Source organism: Lynx rufus, unplaced genomic scaffold (assembly GCF_022079265.1).
Source record: "Lynx rufus isolate CCGP_SWC_20201006 ecotype Redwood Valley unplaced genomic scaffold, mLynRuf1.p SCAF_1, whole genome shotgun sequence".
NCBI lineage: Eukaryota > Metazoa > Chordata > Mammalia > Carnivora > Felidae > Lynx > Lynx rufus.
The window spans coordinates 144,325,194-144,341,499 of record NW_025814823.1 but is presented as its reverse complement, the minus strand read 5'-3'; the positions used below and the strand labels follow the sequence as shown (position 1 = coordinate 144,341,499).

General features: G+C 36.3%; 1 protein-coding gene across 3 annotated transcripts in view; it reads right to left on the bottom strand.

Moving 5' to 3' along the window:
* Positions 1 to 16,306, bottom strand: part of FAM151B (family with sequence similarity 151 member B) — a 39,883-nt gene continuing 23,577 nt past the window's right edge. Inside the window, exons 6-7 of one of the 3 annotated variants that reach the window (XM_047088525.1) lie at positions 4,399 to 4,506; positions 1 to 189 (exon numbers count right to left, since the gene is read on the bottom strand). In XM_047088525.1, coding sequence (XP_046944481.1) covers positions 4,410 to 4,506 — 97 coding nt within the window. In that variant the 3' untranslated portion in view covers positions 1 to 189; positions 4,399 to 4,409. Of the gene's footprint in view, positions 190 to 4,187; positions 4,507 to 4,847; positions 5,248 to 16,306 lie in introns of those variants that run through there. The other 2 variants (XM_047088519.1, XM_047088515.1) reach the window with 2 other exon arrangements.

Below are 16,306 nucleotides of genomic sequence, written 5' to 3'. Positions count from 1 at the left end.
CCAAAGTTGGATGCTTAACTGACTAAGCCATCCAGGCGCTCCTCAACCGTACTTTTCAAAGCTCTGATTTTTTTTGAACAATTGGATCTCGTACCAAAGTCTCTTCTAGGACCAGGATTGCTCTGCCAAACTTGGGAAATAGCCCTTGGATGCCATGAGTTCTCAACACCAAACATTAGACTTGAGAACCTGGAGGGGAAAAATAAGTTATACTTCCCAAATATTTTCCTATGTATACAAATGCATATAATGTCATATAACTTTACATAAATAGGATACCAAACATCTGTTCTGCAGCCTGCAAAATAACATCTTTCCATATTGATAAATGTAGAGTCTCACTGTTCATATAGCATTGTATTGCATTCTCCTACATTAAGGCCTTTTTATAATTATTATTTATTTATTTATTTTTAATGTTTACTTATTTTTGAGACAGGGAGAGACAGAGCATGAACAGGGCAGGGTCAGAGAGAGGGAGACACAGAATCTGAAGCAGGCTCCAGGCTCTGAGCTGTCCGCACAGAGCCCGACACAGTGCTAGAACTCACGGACTGCGAGATCATCACCTGAGCCGAAGTCGGCCGCTTACCCACTGAGCCACCCAGGTGCCCCTATAATTATTGTTTATTAACTAAGTTATGAAGTGTCTGTTCTTTTGCCCATTTTTAATTGAGTTGTTTAGCTTCTTTTTAAGAATTAGTTTATAGGAGTTCTCCAAAGATTCTGAGTATGAGACCTTTGTCAGATAGGTATTAATGGAGTCTTTTAATGAGAAGTGTTAAATTTTGATAAAGCCTATTAACCCATTTTTTTCTTTTTTTTAATGTTTTATTTATTTTTGAGAGAGACATTGAGCAGGGGAGGGGAGAAGAAAGAGGGAGACAGAGGACCCGCAGCAGGCCCTGTGCTGATGGTAACGAGGCCCATTCAGGGCTCTAACTCAGGAACCCTGAGATCACAACTTGAGCTGAAGTCAGACACTCAACAAAATAAGTCACCCAGGCACCCCAATCAATTTTTTCTTTTATGATTAGTGTTGTGTTATGAGACATCATTGCCTTGGATGTGGGGGAAATAGGAAAAAAATTGGAAACATCTGACAATTTTATATGTCAATTATACCTCTACAAAGCTGTAATTAAAAAAAGAAATTGTTGCCTACTCCAAAGTCACGAAAACATTCTCCTTCATTCTCTTCTAAATCCTTAATTTTAGTTTTCACATTTGGACCTAAGATTCAAGTCAAATTATTATTTGTGTATGGTATGAAGTAGGGATCAAAGTTATTTTTTTTCCATGTGAATATCCACTAATAATTTATTTTCAACAGCATACATTTTATAATTCCCTTACATATTTTTGTTCCCAAAAACAATTTAAAATACAGCTCTAAATCTTTTTTTTTTAGTCTTTCAACATTTTTTTATTATATCATTAAAAGTATCATTTATAAAATTTCCATTTTTTAAAATTAGGATATAGAGATGAATTAGAATTTGTACCTTGACTCTATAAGGCAACTGATGAATTCTTTGTTTTGTTTTGTTTGTCTTTTCAAAACTTCTTTTATTTTATTTTATTTTTTTTTTTTTAATTTATATCCAAATTAGCATATAGTGCAACAATGATTTCAGGAGTAGATTCCTTAGTGCCCTTACCCATTTAACCCATCCCCCCTCCCACAACCCCTCCAGTAACCCTCAGTTTGTTCTCCATATTTATGGGTCTCTTCTGTTTTGTCCCCCTCCCTGTTTTTATATTATTTTTGTTTCCCTTCCCTTATATTCATCTGTTTTGTCTCTTAGAGTCCTCATATGAGTGAAGTCATATGATTTTTGTCTTTCTCTGACTGACTAATTTTACTTAGCATAATACCCTCCAGTTCCATCCACGTAGTTGCAAATGGCAAGATTTCATTCTTTTTGATTGCCAAATAATACTCCATTGTGTATATAAACCACATCTTCTTTATCCATTCATCCATCAATGGATATTTGGGCTCTTTCCATACTTTGGCTATTGCTGATAGTAAACACAGCTTTAAATCTTAATCTAAGTGATACTCAGCTGATAAAGTTCTCAAAATATGGGGCGCCTGGGTGGTGCAGTCGGTTAAGCGTCCGACCTCAGCCAGGTCACGATCTCGCGGTCCGTGAGTTCGAGCCCCGCGTCAGGTTCTGGGCTGATGGCTCAGAGCCTGGAGCCTGTTTCCGATTCTGTGTCTCCCTCTCTCTCTGCCCCTCCCCCGTTCATGCTCTGTCTCTCTCTGTCCCCCCCCCCAAAAAAAAAAAAGTTGAAAAAAGTTCTCAAAATAAAAGAATTTTGCCTTAAGATTAATATTTTTAAAACTATTATCAAGGGTCAAATAATCAAGTAGCAAAAATAATCTTCTGGACAAATGAAATTTTATTTAAAACCTCATTGAAATGCAGTTCATTTAGAAAATTTGTAAACTAAGCTTTACTTTTTATTATAATTTTAAATTATTCTTCATTCCAATTGTTAAAATTTTGTAATTATAAAATTTCATCTTTTGTTTTTGGCAAACAACCATAGAAAGTGAAGTTTTAGGTATTATTTGACAAATAGGACTGTATTTAGTTGGAGCTAAAATTTAAAGTGGAAATATAATTGTCTTCTTTAAATACTTCTATGTCTACAATGTTTCATGTTATACTCCTCACTGTATTTATCTACAATGGATATGATCATATGACAAGTCTAGAAGAAGGGAACTAACCTTGTCTGTTGAGTACTTACTATGCGTTGAGCATTGAGCTAGATCCTCTATTACATGAATCTCAATCTTCATAACAACTACAAGAAAATCCTCATTTTCCCTCCATTTTATAGATAAGGAAATCAAGATTCAATGAGGTTAAATATTTCCAAAAATCTATAGCTAGTAAGGGACAGAGATGGGGCTGTAAGGGAAGTCTATCTGAATTCAAAATTATATTTTCACTATATACCACTTTATCTTCTGGGAGAAAATGGCTGATAAACCAAGGCAAATTACATATCTTAGGACATTCATTAGTAAGTTTCTTTTTAATAAATGAAAGAAGTACATATTTTTCTGAATACCTTGCTCAAGACTAAGCCACATACTATAAAGGACAGTTAAGAATGCACCCTTACCATGAAGGGCTTTATAACCTAGCTGAAGAAATATAACTAACATGTATGACATAATTAGTGAACAATATTAAATAGTTAAAATTAACTGTTAAAGGAAGGTCTGGAGACCATTGATGTTGCAGGCATTTTTGAAATGAAGCACTGAAGGTCACTGAATTGACTTTTAGAGTGGGCTACATTGTGGATGGTCTTTAAGAGTAAAATTCAATAAAGTTGCATGTAAGAGGCCCCTGGAGGTTTCTAATTTGCAAGAGGCACTTATAAAAGCATTCTTCAGCAGAAATACTCAGAGCATCTCTGAGTAGAGTGTGAACAATGAAGACATGAAGAACAAGTTTCTGAAGTTCTAACAGTAAAATAAGGGCCTGAACTAAGGTGGTGCTGGTGAGAAATGAAAATCAAATGATGTGTCACTAGGATTAAAATTCTACTCTTCAAGCTGCTCTGGAAGATAGTGTGAAGGTTCCTCAAAAAATTAAAAATAGAACTACCCTATGACCCAGCAATAGCAGTGCTAGGGATTTACCCAAGGGATACAGGAGTGCTGATGCATAGGGGTACTTGTACCCCAATGTTTATAGCAGCACACTCACCAATAGCCAAATTATGGAAAGAGCCTAAATGGCCATCAACTGATGAATGGATAAAGAAGATGTGGTTTATATATACAATGGAATACTACTTGGCAATGAGGAAGAATGAAATCTGGTCATTTGCAGCAATGTGGATGGAACTGGAGGGTATTATGTTAAGTGAAATAAGCCAGGCAGAGAAAGACAGATACCATATCTTTTCACTCATATGTGGATCTTGAGAAGCTTAACAGAAGACCATGGGGGAGGGAAAGGGGAAAAAATAGTTACAAACAGAGAGGGAGGAAGGCAAACCATAAGAGACTCTTAAATACAGAGACCAAACTGAGGGTGGATGGGGATGGGGGAGATTGGAAAATGGGTGATGGGCATTGAGGAGGGCACTTGTTGGGATGAACACTGGGTGTTGTATGTAAGCCAATTTGACAATAAATTGTATCATAAAAAAAAAAGAAACCATGTGGCTAAATAAAAAAAAAATTATGCTCTCCAGTAGTATTGTACTCACTATAGATAAAATATTATGATGGAAATAAAGAATACAAAATAGATACACAGTTGCCAGCATGCTCCCAACAATATGGAAATGTTAGATCCATCTAATTTAATCTATATTGTTTTCAGTAAGTGGATTTTATTCTGTCATGAGAAAGGTGCTCACCTGTGTGAAAGTTAGAACATTTTTAAAGCCCTCTTACTCTTCTGTAATTTCTGAAATAACCAGTTCTCCAGGAAAAAAGAAAGAGGGTGCCAGAGTTTTGTTGAATCTCTGTAATACAAGTGGCAACAAAATGTGATTTATATCCAAGCTATAACATGTAAATTCTTTCAATTACCTTTAGTATATCAAAATCATATTTTTATAAAGGTTTTTAAAGCATAATCTTCCTAAATTATTATTAGAACAGGCCCACTGAAATATCTTATTTCCAAATCTTTTTAAAAAAATTTTAATGTTTATTTATATTTGAGAGAAAGACACAGCATGAGTGGGGTAGAGGCAGAGAGCGACAGAAGCAGGCTCCAGGTTCTGAGCTGTCAGCATAGAGCCTGACATGGGGCTTGAACCCATGAGCTGGACATGGGGCTTGAGCCCATGAGCTGTGAGATCATGACCCAAGCCAAAGTTGGACACTTAACTGACTGAGCCACCCAGGCACCCCTCCTCTTTTCAAATCTTTTAAGTAAGTACAGTATCATAAGGATATATGCCTAATAAAGTAAGCACTAAGTGTTCTTTGATTAGATGATGTGGAGAATAAATCAATCATCATAATTTATGTGGTAATTAGTTCAGACCAAAGCAGGGGATTATGAAACCAAAACATGAAATAACTTAGAAGAATCTTCTTAGAGATTAACTTTGACTCCAATGGCTTGTTTAAATTCATGGTTTTGTGGTTCCAAGATGTCATAGAAAACTTGTTTTTTGTCAAAATGGTCTCTAATGCAAAGCAAATCTTCAATGGAATAGTTATCATTTTTCCCAGTCCAAATAGTCAGGCTGTACCTGCATTAAAATAAAACAGAATTATACAGTGAAAAGTAAAAGATAAGAAACAGTGATGAGGAATTCCAATAAGCCTAAAAATAGTTACTCTCATTTATCTTTAACCCAAATTCACACAGACAAAAAAATTAATTAGCAGTGCTAGAACATATAGTTTCTGTTTCATCAACATCAAAAGGACTAGAGAGAAAAAAAAAATTCACATTGCTGTCAGCTAAATTAGGTAACTGCTATATCTGAGTTACAGGAATGTTAAATGGCTTTGGAAACCCAGACTGGTAACACTGAAAATGGGCCAAATTTTGGACAAAAAAACTAAAGAGACTGTATTGCTGATCAAGGAATCTGTTCCCTACACAAAAGCTACACATCTAACTTGGTTTTTTTTTCAGCAGGCTGGGTAGAGTCAAAAGCATGACTGCAAGAGATTATGAAGAGATGTAAATGTCACTGATATTACCAACATTCATATTCACTTATAAATGGCCCTGCTCTCCCTTCTGGTCGGTGGCGGGTGGTGGGGGGGTGGGTTACATGAGATGTAAGAATGCCAAGAGATGTCACTAAGGATGCCAAACAGAATAAATTCAGATCCATTTCTGGAGTTAAAAAAACAATAATAACATACGCAGATTTATTATGGATGTGAAGAATATATTCAGAATTTTAATGTTACTTAAATTGTATATTCTTTCAGTAAACATTACTTCTATTAAAGTACTCTTGTCACAGTGCACCTGAGTGGCTGAGTTGGTTAAGCATCCAACTCTTGATTTTGGCTCAGGTCATGATCTCACAGTTGATGGAATCAAGCCCCGCATCAGGCTCTGTGCTAGCAGCATGGAGCCTGCTTGGGATTCTCTCTCTCTCTCTCTCTCTCTCTCTCTCTCTCTCTGCACCTCCCTTGCACAGGCTCTCTCTCACTCTCTTTCTCTCTCAAAATAAATAAACTTAAAAAAAACTCTTAAAAAATCCACAATACTCCTAATGCATCAGAGAATGAGAAAATGCAAAGCTGGTAAGTAGCTTCACATTTGTTTTCCCCATAAACATGTCAGAATCCAGGAAGAAATCTCCAAAGCACCTCTTCTACTATTAATAAGAAATAATCTAACCAAGGTATATGTTCTTGCTATGTTGACATATTCCTGTCCTTAAGGATGGTGACATCATTCTGGAAATGTAACAGAGAAAAGTATTTTGAATTTCATTCCATAGCAGCATTATGTGGCAAACCAAAAAGAAATTTTAAACTACAAGCGAGGATACACACACACACACACACACACACACACACACACACACACACACAAATAGGAATTACTTTACAAACTGTATTTCTTATGACTTACCAAGACTGAATCAGAAAGAAATTAAAAATACGGATAGATCAATTACTAGTAAAGAAACTGAATCAGTAATTAAAAACTTCCTAATGAAGAAAAGCCCAGGACCAGGTGGCTTCACTGGTGAATTTTCTAAACATTTAAAGAATTAAAACCAATTCTTCTCCAACTTTTCCAAATAACTGAAGAGAAGGAAACAATTCTAAATTTATTTGACAAGATCAGCATTATCCTGACACCAAAACTAGAAAAGAACACTACTAAAAAGGAAATCTATAAACCAATATCCCTGACGAATACAGATGTAAAAATTGCCAGTAAAACACTACCAAATTGAATTCTGCAGCACAATAAAAGATCATACACCATGATCAAGTGGGATTTATCTCTGTGATGCAAAGATAGTTCAACACACACAAATCAATGTTACATGTCACATTTATTAATAGAATGAAAGAAAAGAATCATATGATCATTTCAGTAAGTACAAAAAAGCATTTGACAACATTCACCACCCACTCATGATAAAAACTCAGTAAATTAGGCTCAGAAGGAACATATCTCAACATAATAAAGGCCATATATGACAAGTCCACAGCTAACACCATACTCAATGGTGACAGGATGAAAACTTTTCCTCTAAGATCAGGAACAAGACTAGGATGCTCACTCTCACCACTCCTATTCAACACAGTACTGGAAGTCCTAGCTACAGCAATCAGGCAAGAAAAAGAAGTAAAAGCTATAAGAATTAGAAAGAAAGAAGTAAAATTGTCTCTGTTTGCAGATGACATACTTTTATACATAGATTTGGTATAAAGACTCAACCAGAAATCTGTTAGATGTAATCAATGATTTCAGTAAAGTTGCAGGATACAAAATTAACATACAAAAAAAATCAGTAGCATTTCTATAACAGTGAAATTTCTGAAAAAGAAATAAAGAAATTGATGTCATTTACAACAGCATCAAAAACAATAAAAGACATAGGAATAGATTTAACCAGGAAATGAAAAATTTTTATGCTGAAAACTGTAAGACATGGATGAAAGAAATCAAAGAAGACACAAAGAAAAGGAAAGGTATCCTGTCTTCACATAGTGGAAGAATTAATATTATTAAGATGTTAATCCCACCAAAAGATTCAATGCAATCTGTATCAAGATTCCAATGGCATTTTTTACAGAAGTAGAAAAAAATCTCCTAAAATTTATATGGAACCATGAAAGACCCTGAATAGCCAAAGAAATCTGGAAAAAGAAGAATAAAGCAGGAGGCATTATACTTCCTGATTTCAAGTTATACTATATAGCAATAGTCATCAAAACAGTGTGGTATTGGCATAAAAACAGACAAATAGACAAAGCGAACAGAATCAAGAGCCAAAAAATAAACCCAAGTATAAACTGCCAACTAGTATTTGACAAGGAAGCCAAGGATATTCAAAGGAGAAAAAAAGTCTCTTCAATATATGGTACTAGGATAATTGGATAATCACACGGAAAAGAATGAAATTGAACCTATATCTTAAACCAGTCACGAAAATTAACTTGAAATGGGTTAAAGACTTAAAAATAAGACCTGAAACCATAAAACTCCTACAAGAAAACATAGGAAAAAAGCTCCCTGACATAGGTCTTGGTAATGATTGTTTGGATATGACACCTGAATTACAAGCAACAAAATAAAAAATAAACAGGTGGGATTAAATCAAACTAAAAAGGTTTCCTCACAGCAACAAATTGAAAAAACAACTTAGGGAATGGGAAAAAATATTTGCAAACCATATATTAGGTAAGGAGTTAATATCCAAAATACATAAAGAACAGCAAAAAAAACTAACAGCGATAAATTATAGCAAAAAAAAAAACCATCAAATAGCCCAATTTAAAAATGGGGAAAGACATTTTTCCAAAGAAGATATATGAAAGGCCAACAGGTAATGAAAAGATACTTAACATCACTAGTCATTATGGAAATGTAAATCTAAACCACAATGAGATATCACCTCATACATGTTAGTATGGCCATCATCAACAAGGCGCAAGATAACAAATGCTGGCATGGATGTTAAGAAAAGGGAACCCTTGTGCACTATTGGTAGGATTATAAATTGGTGCAGCCACTATGAAAAATAGTATGGAAGACCCTCAAAAAAATAAAAATAGAACTACCATATGATCCAGCAATTCCACTTCTGGGAACATATCCAAAGGAAACAAAAACATCAATTCAAAAACATCAATTCAAAAAAATATCTGCACCCTCATGTTCATATCAGCATTATTTACAATAACAAAGACATTGAAACAATCATGTCCATCAATAGATGAAGGGATAAAAAAGTTGTAATATATACATATATACAATGTAGTATTATTCAGCCATAAAAAAAAATGGGGAAATCCTACCATTTGCAACACGATGGATGGACTTTGAAGGCATTATGCTAAGTAAAGCAAGTTAGACAGGAAAAGAAGTACTGTACAATCTAACTTATATGTAGAAACTAAAAGAAAAACAAAACCTTCACAGAAAAAGAGATCAGTCTTGTGGTTACCAGAGGTCGAGGGTGGGGAAGGGGTAATAGAGGAAGGTGGTCAAAGGTATAAACTTCCAGTTATAAGATAAATAAATACTAAGGATGTAATGTACAAAATGATGAGTAGAGTTAAAACTGCTGTATGATTACATAGGAAAAGTGTTTAGAGAGTGAATCCTTTTTTTTACAAAAAAAAAGTTATTTCTTTATTTTGAGAGAGAGAGAGAGAGAAAGAGAGAGCACAAACAGGGGGAGGAGTAGAGAGAGAGGAGAGAGAGAATCCCAAGCAGGCTCACACTGTCACACAGATCCCAAAGCAGGGCTTGATCCCATGAACTGGGAGATCATGACCTGAGCTGAAATCAAGAGTAGGATGCTAAATCAACTGAGCCACCCAGGTGCCCTGAGAGTAAATCCTAAGAGTCCTCATCACAAGGGGAATTTTTTCCTTTTCCTTTTTTTCTTTTTACTGTATTTATATGAAAAGATAAAGGTTTGCTGAACCTATTATGATAATCATTTCACAATAAATGTAAATCTAACTATCATGGTGTATATATTGATGTATTTCAATTATTTCTAATAAAACTGGAAAAATACTTTAAAAACCCTATATTTTTGCTAAAATGGCATCTATTACTTTATTTGAACACCATGGTGACACAGATACGGATTTAGATTAAAAAAAGAGCTCTACAAAGTTACTGTACCTCTTTTAATCCTCCCTCTATTATATTTAAAGTGAAATAGGAAGACAAATTGCCTAAGGGTACCTTAAATTATGTTCATTCAAATCAGTTCTCAGGTTTTATTTTTTAAGCCCTTTTCATTATGAAATATATAGGAAAAACCCATAAAACCATAAATATGAATTTTAACAAATTATTATAAAATGAACTCCAGTGTACCCAAAACACAATTCAAGAAAGAGAGCATACCATCACCATCACTACCTTGGGAGGTTCCTGTATGTCACTGTGCTATCACAACCTCTCCTCTCCCCTGGAGACCTCACAACCTTGACCTTGGTGGTAGCCATTTTCTTGTTTTTCTTTATTTACTGCCTATATATCCATCTGTAAAAAGTACAGTTCAATTTTTGCCTGTTAGTTATTTTTATGTAAATGGAATCATATGGTATATAATATTTTTTGGTCTTAGTTCTTTTACTGAATATAGTTTGTGAAATTTCTCCAAGTTGAAACATGTAGCTGCAGTTAATCCATTTTCTTTATAATACGGTTTAGCATTATCTACTAAAGTAGAAACTATGAATACTCTATGACCTAGAAATTCTATTCCTAGATATTCCCTCCCTATACAACCTTTATAAATGTAGGCATATGTACACCAGGATGTGTGTGTGTGTGCATGCGTGTGTGTGTATGTTCACAGCAGCAATCCCTGTAGCAGTCAAAACCATGAAACAATCCAAATGTCATTCAATAATAAAACAAATAAACTGTGACATACAAATAATAGAATATATACTTCTTTGTATATTCTCTATTAGAGCCCTTTTGAGATACAAAAATATTTCCCAACTCTGTGCCTAATCTGTTCATGCTCTTCATGGTATCTTTTGACAGTAACAATTTCTGAATTTTAATGTATTCAAATTACTCAAACATATTCTTTATGGCTAGTGATTTTTATATCTTAAGAATCCCTTCTTGGGGTCTGGGTGGCTCAGTTGGTTGGGTGACCGACTTTGGCTCAGGCCATGATCTCGTAGTTTGTGAGTTCGAGCCCCGCGTCGGGCTCTGTGCTGACAGCTCGGAGCCTGGAGCCTGCTTCCAATTCTGTGTCTCCCCCTCTCTCTGCCTCTCCCCTGCTCACGCTCTGTGTCTGTCTCTCAATAATAAATGAATGTTATAAAAAAATTAAACAAAAAAAAGAATCCCTTCCCATCCCCAATGTTATGAAGATATTCTCTAGTGATATATTCCATTTAAGCTTTGCTATTTTACCTTTCATATTTAAAAAAGAGTGTGAAAGAAATGTTGTTAAGAGGGGTACCTGCGTGGCTGAGTCAGTTGAGCATCTGACTTCAGCTCAGGTCATGATCTTGTATTCATGGGTTTAAGCCCCACATCAGGCTTCCTGGAGCCTGCTTTGGATTCTGTGTATCCCTCTCTCTCTCTCTCTCTCTCTCTCTCTCTCTCTCTCTCTCTGCCCCTCCCCTGTTCATGCTCTCTCTCTGTCTCTCTCAAAAAAAAAAAAAAAATGTCGTTAAGAGAATTCCAAAATTAGAAAGAGGCAAAAACAATTCAACAAAAACAAACAAAACAAAAGAGAACTAACTAGACGGAGAAGTAGATAAATCCATTTGGTGCAATGCCATGGAGCCAAACACAAGGGAGTTTCAAACTGAAGGGGGTAAATATGAGTACTTAATTGTAGAGTTTAGGAATTTGACTTGAATATGGTTGGGTTGAGCGTTTGACTCTTGATATTTGGCTCAGGTCATGACCTCACACTTTGTGAGGTCCAGCCCTAAGCCAGGCTCTGTGCTGACAGCACGGAGCTTGGAATTCTCTCTCCCTCTCTCTCTGCCCCTCTCCTGGTCACTCTCTCTCTCTCAAAATAAATAAAGTAATCTTAAAAAATAAGAATTTGACTTGAACAGAGTGCAATATTCAAATGAGAAATTTTAGGAAAGAAAATGACTTCATAGAACATGAGAAAACTGAGGTAGTAGTAATGAAAGAAATAGGAGGTAGAAACTTCTTTTTTTAACATAGCAGCCTGAAGCCAGCACTGCCTCTTTTTCCTCCTAGGAATTACCCAGGGGCAGCAAAAAGAACAAAAGAATGAAAATAGAAACCCCATCTTCAATGAAATTAAGAAAGAACTGAAACTAAAAATTATAAAACAGGTGAAAAGTTTCCAACAGTAACAGAGATTAAAGCCAGATGAGTATGTAAGGAAGTGAAGAGAATTTGCCCATGTCTGTAGATTACAGAGAAAGCCTACCAAAGACACTTCTAGATGAGGGGCAGACTCTACCTAAACACTTTGCAACAGTGGCAATGGCATCCCTGAGCTACAAATGGAGGCTTTCTTGGGGTAGGTTTGGTCCCAAGAAGTTATAGAAACAAGGAAAGAGTTAACACAGAAAAGTCACTGTTGTGCACATCAGACTATTTAGTCCTGTGTAAACTCAAAATTTTAAATGTAAGCAATAGATAAAAGATTCTACTTAGAGATACCACAATTGCCTACCTCTATTCACTGGGAAACATTAAAGGCTAAACACACTCACACATAAAACTCTCTGGTCATAAGAAGCATAGTTCTAATTCCTCTGCAATATGCACTTTGGGCAAGTAGCCTGTCCAGAAAAAAAAAAAATGACTTTCTCTAAAATGCAGTAATTGGGGCATCTGGGTGGCTCAGTCAGTTAAGCATTCAACTTCAGCTGAGGTCATGATCTCACGATTCTTGGGTTCAATCCCCACATTGGACTCTGCATTGACAGCACGGAGCCTACTTGGGACTCTCTCTCTCTCCCTCTATCTCTGCCCCTCTCCACCCCAAATAAATAAATAAACTTTAAAAAGTAAAAAAATAAACTGCAGTAATCAAAATAAAATAAGGAGAAGTACAAGAGTATAAGAAAATAATAAGGATAAATAAATGGCAGATGGAGAAATAAAAACATCATCTTTAAAAAAACTGTCAGATAGGGGCACCTGGGTGGCTCAGTCAGTTAAATGTCTGACTCTTAATTTCAGCTCAGTTAATTGGCTTGAGTCCCATGTTGGGCTCAGCACTGACAGTACAGAGCCTGCTTGGGATTCTCTCTCTCCCTCTCTCTCTGCCCCTCCCCTGTTCATGGGCACCCTCTCTCTCAAAATAAATAAACTTAAAAAAAATTAAAAAGTAACAAAATAAAAAACTATCAGATAGCTGAAATATATGTAAAATTTAAAGAAAACCATCAAGGCAGATGAAAGCCATAACCAACATTTTTTAAATGATGCAACTGCTTCTTTGAAGAAAGAGCACAAAGCAGAGATATGAGCTATGGAAGAGGTTGCAAGATGGTACCGAAGACATAATGAAACACTAATTGGCAGATTATAGGAAAGAAATAAAGAATTAATACTATTATAGAAATAAAGTGAAGTCTGAAGATATACGAGGAAAAACAGGCATTGTGGAAAATATTGTAAGAGATATAGAAGACAAATTATAAAATCAAGAAAAATAAAATCCAAACAAATAAAAAGCAAAGAAAGACTAAAGAGAAAATAATAGATGCCAAAGATAGGCAACAGAGATCTAAATATTCATAACTAGAATCCCTGAAAGAGAAAACTTAGTTTACAAATAAAACAAGTATTTCAAAATATAATTCACAGACCTATTCCAGAAAAGACATTTTAATCTATATACTGAAAACAACACTTTCTACATTCAGTTGTCCCCCAATAACTCCTGCCAAATCAAGACACTTAAAAGAGGAAAAAAAAATCAGACTGGCTTCACCCTTTTCCACATCAACACTCAGTAGAAACCAGAGGAGCAATGTTTTCAAAATCCTCAAGGAAAGGCACTGTGAGCCAAGACAGCCAATTTACCATTGACTATAAAGTTCAAAGTTGACAATAAAAGAGAGTACAGTCAAAATTAGGTGAAAGGGGTAAAGAAGTACACTAATTTTATTGTTGTTCACAGGAAGAAATTAACAGGTACCTTTAAAGAAGCAGATTAAGCATACTTTATGGAAATTACAGTCATGAATAATCAAAAGGGAAAAATGAACCTCACAAATTATTAAAATTAAAATACAAAGCAAAGGAAACAGCTACAGCGAAGTATTTTCAGGGGTGACTGGGTAGCTCAGTTAAGTGTCAGACTCTTGACTTGGGTCCAGGCCATGATCTCACGATCATGATCTCATGGTTGTGAGATTGAACCCTGAGTGGGGCTCCACACTAAGTGTGGAACCTGCTTAAGATTCTCTCTCTCCTTCTTTCTCTGCCCCTCCCCCATTCGCTCTCTCTCAAAAAAAGAAAGAAATGTTTTCAATGCTATACAAAGTAACAAGTATGCTACTTCAAAAAAAATGACAGAAACAAGACCAAACAAGACCAACATATCTGTCTTTTTATAAATAATGTAAATAAGTTAAACTCTTCTTTTAAATGGCTATTAGATTAAATTAGTGGGAGTCAGGTATCTAAGTATCTGATAAGAAATTTATAACAAAGAAAAGACTGCTAGAAAGAACCCTAAGGGGTTGGGGTTGAAATTAGAATTTCATTATGAACTCATGGATTTTATATATGTATATATACACATAGAAATGGCTATAGATGTAGGGGTGCCTGGGTGGCTCACTTGGTTAAGTGTCTGACTCTTGATTTTGGCTCAGGTCATGATCTTACAGTTGATGGGATCGAGCCCCGCATTGGGCTCTGCACTTGGGCTCTGCACCTTGCTTGGGATTCTCTCTCTCTCTCAATCCCCACTCTCTATTAAAATAAATAAACTTAAAAAAATGGTTTTAGATGTATATATTGTTGTGTGTGTATGTGTGTGTGTATGCATGGTGTGTGTTTGTATACACAAATACACACACACACACACATACACACACCGTAATCACACATATACACAGACAAGTATTTACTAGCTCTGTCCACTGAGATGTCTTAGAAGCAATGACACTCAAGTAGCAATGATCATACCAAACTCCCAGATTTCACTTTCTAAATACTATCCACCACTGTAATCAAGCAGTTATCCTTGAAGAAGTGGTCAATTTGAGAACTGGGACAGGGAAAGTACCTAAGTCTCCTAAGAACACAAGCACGAGAAAAATGAGGAAAATATCGAACTGATCCAAGTTGAGAACATCTTTCATAATAAAAGCCCTGTCATTTTTTAAGACTGTCAAGTATATGAGATTGGGAAAGACTGAGGAACTATTCCAGACTGAAGGAGACTGATGAGACATGACAACTAAATATAAGACATGTTCTCAGAAGGTTTCTTGGACCCCAAGGAAAAAAGAAGCATTTTTTTGAATGGTTGATAAAATCTGAATGGGTCTGAGGACTGCATGGTACTGTTGTATTAATGCTGGTTTTCTGATTGGGAGGCTGCATAGTAGTAATATAGAAGCCCGCCTTTGCTTGAGGAAGTACACTCAGGAGTACTTAAGGATAACAAGGCATCATGCCAGGAAAAAATATAAATAGAAAAAAAAACCAGAGAAATAATAAATAAATGCAGGAAAAAGTTAACAATTGGGGAATCTGGGTAACAGAGATGTAGAAAGTGTTTTGCAACTTTTCTATAGGTTAAAAACTATTTTTTTAATGACAATAAATCACTCTTCAAAAAATGAATGAAAAATAAAACTATAAATTTATTTTTCAAAAAAATATATAGCCAAGTATTCAGGCCAAAGACAATGTGAGTTCAGGTAAAAAATCAATCAACAGACCAAGACCTTTTAATAATAAACTTATAATTACTCTTCATTGAAGAGTCTGGGAAGAAAAGAGACTGAGTCTACCGGGGAGAAATCAGGACAACTTGAGAGACCATAGGTGGGTGATTGCGAACTGGGGGAGATAAAACGGGCCGTGTAGGCACGGAGGGGAGGGATCCCCTTCTACCCACAGACAAAGGGAAGAGAAAGAGCAGCTGGGGAAGCGTAGGGCTGTATCTGGACAAGGGAAAAAAACCTTGGACTGGGATGGAGAGGGGTCCCATCTCTAACTACAGGTTAGAGGATCTCTAACTGCAGGTCCCATCTTTGGACTGGGGCCCGCTGCCCTGCTCGCACACCTGGGGAAGAGGGGAGCCACCCGGGTTCAGCGGTAGATCGGGGTGCAGTCTGCAGCAGGAGAAACCGGTTCCCTCCCCTGAAGGACTCCCGCACAGGACAAAACCAGCCGGGACCTCGTATGGGGAGGTGCTTACCCAGTACTGGGGCACACTGAGCGGGAGTTTAACTCCCAGCCAAGCCCCCCGGGGCAGAGAAGTCAGCGGAGTGAGACAGACAGTCTCGTCTGCACCCACGGGACAGTGAGGATGGCTCCAAAGGAGTGATTTGACACACGGGGTCATGGAGAAGAGACTGGGAGCCGCCATTTTTCTTCCCACCACCGCCAAGGTGGGGCCTCAGGTATTCGTCTGCGGGGCCCACAGT